Source organism: Gasterosteus aculeatus, chromosome 20 (genome assembly GCF_964276395.1).
Source record: "Gasterosteus aculeatus chromosome 20, fGasAcu3.hap1.1, whole genome shotgun sequence".
Classification (NCBI taxonomy): Eukaryota; Metazoa; Chordata; class Actinopteri; order Perciformes; family Gasterosteidae; genus Gasterosteus; species Gasterosteus aculeatus.
Window position 1 is genome coordinate 18,130,640 of NC_135707.1, and position 6,439 is coordinate 18,137,078.

At 44.1% G+C, this 6,439-nt stretch overlaps 1 protein-coding gene across 2 annotated transcripts; it reads left to right on the forward strand.

Moving 5' to 3' along the window:
• The first annotated feature begins 592 nt into the window (after window positions 1–592).
• LOC120810183 (dysbindin-A) lies at window positions 593–6,171 on the forward strand. Of its 2 annotated transcripts, XM_040164525.2 has the most exons (11): window positions 593–1,009; window positions 1,899–1,952; window positions 2,225–2,275; window positions 2,520–2,580; window positions 2,890–3,022; window positions 3,532–3,664; window positions 4,004–4,026; window positions 4,311–4,457; window positions 4,732–4,758; window positions 5,020–5,151; window positions 5,248–6,171. In XM_040164525.2, exons 1-11 carry the CDS (start codon window positions 924–926, stop codon window positions 5,505–5,507), a joined length of 1,107 nt encoding a protein of 368 aa, XP_040020459.1. In that variant the 5' UTR covers window positions 593–923; the 3' UTR covers window positions 5,508–6,171. The 2 variants fall into 2 exon arrangements, with proteins under 2 accessions (XP_040020459.1, XP_040020458.1); XM_040164524.2 differs by lacking the exon at window positions 4,732–4,758.
• The last annotated feature ends 268 nt before the right edge of the window (window positions 6,172–6,439 follow it).

Sequence of the window (6,439 nt, forward strand, 5' to 3'; positions counted from 1 at the left end):
AACCGCTTCACACAGAAAATAACCATTTGGTTTTTAATTACGCACCCAGTGTTGCCTTCAGATTCATAAGGAACAATTTGTTTTTCTCACATGTCTCTGAGGGAATGAAGAAACCAGGTCTTTCAAACACGTTCTCAGGTTGTCTCTTTTATTTGATTAGCAATGTTAAATACAAAGAAAGAGAAGCGTTGGCTGATGAGTCGGCCCTGCTGTCCAATTATTGTCCAATTATGAGCATGCATGATGCTCTTCTGGGTGCTGGTTTCATGGAGGGGTTTCCTTCCAATTGCAACGTATCTGTGTTTGAGTACCAGGTTTGTGAAGAAATCATGTAATTTAAGCGGGGGAAAAAGACGGACATGCATTTGTTTTTTTCTTATAAAGTAATGGTCTTTTGTCCATATTCACTGGCGACAACTGTGGTCCGTTTACCAGATCAGGGGAAGCTCTTGGAATTTAACTTAACAAGGAAGGAAGAACCCGAAATCACGACCAAACCCTGACAGAGCGCGAGGCTCTGCGGGGACAGAGGGGGCGCTGTGGCGTCCACGGTACAGATATCGGCCCTTTAAGCAGCGAAGGAGACTAGCGTGTCTACACCCTGAGTTTAGCCTTTCAGGCGGCTTTTCTGCTCATGCGGCCATTCTTATCCTTCCTAAACGTTGTGTACTTTGTTTTAAACAGTATTTGACTTTGACATAACTGCACCAAAGAGTGACTATAACGTGTTTCATAAGCCGCCAGGGGTCAACTGTGTTGGAATCACTACGCACGAAATAGTTTGAGAAAAAGGAGGGTGCCTGAAAGACCTGGTTGAGGACAAAAAAGATGACGGGTACGACTACCAGAACTAGTTTACAGCTAAAAACGGACCAGTGCATCAGTAGTATTGACAGACAGTTTTGAGGCAAAACTTTTTGTAGATGTCAAAGAAACCGGAACTGAGAGGAATCATGTTTGAAAACTTCAGAGAAAGACTTCACATGGTCCAGCAGGATTTCACGACGGGGTGAGTCCGCTTCCCGACAGATCTCTGCTCTAGCTAGCTGATAAACAAACTGCCACCTCGTATGTCATTAGCATGTCATTAGCATGTGTGGTTAGCTTAGCTGACGTTACGTGCAGACTCTCTGCAGGGTGCAGCATGCACTCTTAACGTTAAACACGTAATAACAGGTGACATGGGATTAGCTGCTATGCTAGCTGAAGGAATGTCGTTAGATAACAGTCGTAGTTCGGCTTTTGTACCATTTCACTGGTAGGTTAGAACCGTATTGTTAGTATGCTATTATTATGTAGTCGTATATCTTGTATGTAACGTTATATGCTATATGAAGTGATAATATGATTTCAGTGACTGGTTGTTCTCGTCTCAGCTGGGCCTTATTACTACTAGTTATTACTCTCAGCTGACCGTCATGTGACAACTTTTATTTTCTCCTGCGAGGGGAAGCTGAAGGCTCAGTGATGACTTAACTTAACGTTATATCAATAACCTAATTAGCCTATGGGATTTCAAATACCCCATTCCGACAATGTAATAAAAAAAAATACACTTTATACAATTGACTGAAATCAAGCTCCAATGAATTTCCCTTTTTTAAAAGCAGCCGTGCTTCCTTTCATTGCTGTTTTGGGTCGTAGGCACATTTGAAATCTTCTGGAAGCCTCTTAGTGGCCCTCGTACCTGCTGTCAGTCTGTCCTGCATATCAAATGTCGGTGTCATTGAACCCCGGTTACTAGTTGAGTACTTTGGAGTCTCGCTCGCTGTCTCTGTGGACACTTTTGAATGATAGTTTTAGCACTTCTGGTCAAACCGCTGTGTGCCTGTACGACCTTCTCAGGTTGGTGTTCGAAGGCAAAGGACTGTTTTCATCCGTTTCTTTCCTCCCTCCAGCTTCAAGACCCTTGGAGACAAATCCAGAGACCCCAAAGTCCGGAGGAAGCCCCGGTGAGCGTGTGTGTCTGTGATCTTGAGGTCTCTGGGGTCAAACATTCTGTGTGTGTGTGTGTGTGTGTGTGTGTGTGTGTGTGGGCGGGGAGGGAGAGGCTGCAGCGGCATTTAAATTGACCTGCTAAATATGTCATCTGTCAGTGAAGGAGGAAACCCAGAGTCTCTTCTCCAGTGGTGTGCAATGAAAGATGTTTCATTCTTTAAATTGTATGAATGCTGGCGTTGTTTGTTCGTTAATTCAACATTGTGTCGTTGTCCTGTCTGCTCAGGTTGGAAGAAAGCCTTCCTCACTTCAGCGCCGGGCTGGACATCCTCAGCAGGTCTCCATGCACGCACAAACAAACACACATTTCCCCTGTTCTTCTGCCTTTAAGAGGACGCGGACATATTGCGTTTGCCCCGTACAGTCATAAATAAATGTTTACGCCTAATCCTAACCAAGTCCTCACCAGGGCTGAAACACGCCGTTTTTAAATTCAGGCCTCACTGTGTAGCAAGTACAAGAAGAGACACGCAGTCAATTCCCTTTGATGAATTTGGTGTTTGTGTTTATACTTTCATTAGGTATGAGGAGAGCTGGTTTCTGCTCCATAAAAGAACCAAAGACTGTGCTCAGACTGCAGAGGTACGACCGCCACACTGTTCAATACATCCTTTTTTTTTAATGGATCCACTCAAAGTTCCGTTTTTTTTTTTCCACTGATGTGCTTAAATTTTTGTTAGTGTCACATTTCACAAAGCAAACAAACAAACAAACAAACAAACAAGTGAACGGTAAACTACATTCATCCTAATTTCTTCAAATTGTTTTTTCCCCCAATTTTGTGTGTGTGTGTGTGTGTGTGTGTGTGTGTGTGTGTGTGTGTGTGTGTGTGTGTGTGTGTGTGTGTGTGTGTGTGTGTGTGTGTGTGTGTGTGTGTGTGTGTGTGTGTAGGCAGTAGACGGGGACATAGTGATGCTCTCAGCACACTGGGAGAAAAGAAGAACAGCTCTGACTCGATTACAAGAGCAGCTACAAAGCTTGCCGACCTTCATCAGTGATCTAGACGCCATCACTGCTAACATAGGTATGCAGTCTGTTCCCCACTACGACTGCCACGTTGTCCAACAGTGGACCTCAATATGGTTTACAATTTTAGGGGGGGTGGGGACGGGGACGGGGGGCAAGTAGTCTGTCTGCTCTCTGTCTGCTGCAAACATGCTAACTAGCTACGCTGGCACGGGATCTTCGATCATCAATGGTGCCCAAAGGTGAAAACCCAGTGCTGTGGGCTTGAGCAACCACAGAGAGAGAAGTTGTGTCGAGAAGTGTGGATGGGCCGGGGGGCCGGAGGGTCGGGGGGGGCTGAGGTGGGTGTGAACAATGAACGGTCAGTTAAAGAAAACCACATAAATTAAATCATGCTGACCGGAGCCATTTCTTTTCTTTCCTTCCCTGTCAAATGTTTTTCATCTGGAAATATTTGAATACACTTTACGCTAAATCACGCCCACTTTTCAGGTGATCGTGTGAAATATGGACATATGATATGCAAAGTATGGCTGATGTGCTTAATGTGATGCCGTGTGTCTGCAGCTCATATGGAAGGGGACTTTGAGGAGATGGAGAGCCAGCTGATCTACCTAGAGACTCTGTGTTGTCAGTGTGAACAGCAGAAGGTCAAACAACATCACGTCAACCAACTAGAAGTCTATAAGAAAAAGAAAAGGTAGAAGACGAGCGTTGCTCATTTGAATGTGAGAATAGCTCGTTATTGGCGCTCAATGTTTTTAAAACCCACCGTGAAGATGCTTGAAACTGCTTCGTACTCAACATTTTATTAAATCATTTAGTCTTGTGTTAAAGCCAAATGGGTTCAGTAAGGTTTTGTTTGTAAAGAGTTAATATGTTTGATGAGAAAACATACTTAAACTATACCTTGTATTTGCTCCGATTTTGAAATGATTGTTTGCAATCCTACAAATTGGCCCTTTTTTACTGTAACAAACAATCGGTGAAAATGATTCTTGATTCTTTCAAGTAACCGAATCCTAACTTTGTCTAACAGGAAGGAGATGGAGGCGCTGGAAGGTGAGCTGCTTAACTCTCATCAGTCCAACACCATAGTCACATTAATGCACAATAAAGGCAACTTTACTTTACAATACTGTAAGCATTATTTAAAAATAAGCGTTACCCAACACCACCATCACCCATGCGAAAGACATGTTTACTCTAGTTATTCTCTGTAGCATCGGTAGGTTGGCTGTTGGATGAAGTCTTTTTGTTTCATGAGCCCGTGAAGCTGTTAATCGTGTGAAATGCCAACAGCAGACACATAACGGTACGATGTAAATAGTTTTGATTTTCACCAGTGGCACTGGATGCCGAGCACGCTCAGAAGGCGGCAGAAGTGGAGCAGGCCGTGCAGCAGAAACTGAGAGAACGACAGAAAGTCTACGAGGAAGCCTTCAACCAAGACGTGCAGCAGTACCTCTCCACTGGATTCCTGCAGCACAGGGGTGAGGATGTCTGTGCCGTCTACCTTCTGTTCATTTCAAAAATAAAACCACTGGTTGAAATAGAGATGTTTAAAGTTACAAGGATCTGCAGACCATCTCCACACTGTATTCAACCACACTAAGTTGGTGCTTTAAAAAAAGAGCAGTTTTAGCAGTTCATAGTGAAGGATTGGTACCTTAAAACGGTACTCGAGTACAGGTAAAAGTACCACTCGGGTACAATTACAAATACCGGCCACTCTTCTTTTTTTCTTCCCCGCTGCATTTCTATTAGATGGAACTATAACTGACATCACTGCAGGTAAGGAAGTGAACATTGACTTTTTATGCATGGTTGCTTTTTGTGGTCGTCATCAGCTGCAAACACAACAGCACGATATTCCCAGTATATTCCCCATTATACAGGATGTCTCCTGTACTATATTTATATATAATAAGAATTATAAATTTGCAAAGTACGTCTGATGTGCATGATGCATTTTGTAAGTTAATAATAGTGGTTTGAAGAAAACGTGTGTGTGTGTGTGTGTGTGTGTGTGTGTGTGTGTGTGTGTGTGTGCAGAGCCAACGGGAGCTGATGTGCGTGTTCTGGATCAGATGACAGTAACTAACATATCGGACCAGGAGGCTCTGGACGACTTCCTTAACTCCACTGGTGACGATGACATCAGCACGGGATCATCACTGACCTCAGGTAGGCCCCACTCATGTGCTCATTAGGACTATGAAGCACATCCACTAGAGTGAAGCTTTAGTTACTCCGTGAAGTAACTGTCGTCTACTCCGACAGGTCCGGACCCCGAGTCCTGCTCTTCTGAATCTTCAAAAAGCCCTTCCACCCGAGCCCCTCCCACAACCATCCAAGCGGCCAACCAGGACGCAGAGTGGGAGCAGGAAGAGGAAGTGGCCAGCGAGCAGAGCGATGAGCCTCTGGTGCAGTCGGACGAAGAGGACGTCCATCCGGACACGTCCTTGGTCGGCTTACAGGATGTTGGCACAAGAAGCGGCTCCGACGAGAGCGACCCTGCAGGGGATCTAGCCTCTGGGTAACCTAGCAACCTTAAATACCTGGCAAACACTTCCCACATTGGCAGCTGGAATAGAAAAAAATAAACATGTTCTGATTTTTTTCCTTTACGATTCCGATGTCTGAGCTTTCGGTTCACATGGTGCCAATTACCGATCAGATATTAGTGCATCAAAAACCAAAACGGCCCTAAGTGACTCTCAAATACCAATTTAATGTTTTTGTACAACATATCTCTTTCAAACTGTATTTATTCAGGTTTCTCACTATGGACTACAATTTGAACATGTCATAATAACATTATAATTCCCATTTTCCCAGCCTCTGTTAACGCAGTGCTGCTAACAGCTAACGTTAACAAGCTCTCCTCCAGCCGACCTCAGCACAGATCTGTTGTTCACGACGTAGTGTTGTCAAGGAGAAAATGGCGTGTGAGTGCATCTGTGCAGTAGAGATCAGGACGTGAGGATCTGGGAGCAATTGACACGTGTTGTTGTTGCTGGCATTTTTGACACTGTTATCAAAATTGAACATGACCGTTGCCACAGTCTCAAGAGGTTGTGAGTTGTTTAAAGCCTCAATCTGGCTCAATAATGCCAAAGAATTCACATTTACAGTATCCTCTTACTTTTAGGTCCAGGCCAATCTAGCTGTACCGTGTTTATCTATTAAAGTCCTCAAGATAAAGATTCTTTGTATTGTATTTCTCTTGGTCCTCACTAATATGCAAGAAGCAGTTGGTGCATCGACAGTACGTTGGATGGAACAGCTGCTGTCCGTCGTGTCTTAATGGTCTTTTATGACCCGGCAATCTCAATACATTTCTGTAAACTACAAGTGTGGCTGGAGTTTTGTCCTCTGCAGACAGTTGCACTGATATAACGGTGGTGCTGCTGTTCTATCCTACTTCAAAGTCCAGACGAGAGACAAACCGACAGATGCCCAAATTGCCAGT

Bases quoted from the DNA above. Each gene is read 5' to 3' on its own strand.
- LOC120810183 (XM_040164525.2), top strand. From the start codon at position 924: ATGTCAAAGAAACCGGAACTGAGAGGAATCATGTTTGAAAACTTCAGA. The intron at 1,010-1,898 runs GTGAGTCCGCTT...TCCTCCCTCCAG, and splicing joins CAGCAGGATTTCACGACGGG to CTTCAAGACCCTTGGAGACA. The intron at 5,152-5,247 runs GTAGGCCCCACT...CTACTCCGACAG, and splicing joins GGGATCATCACTGACCTCAG to GTCCGGACCCCGAGTCCTGC.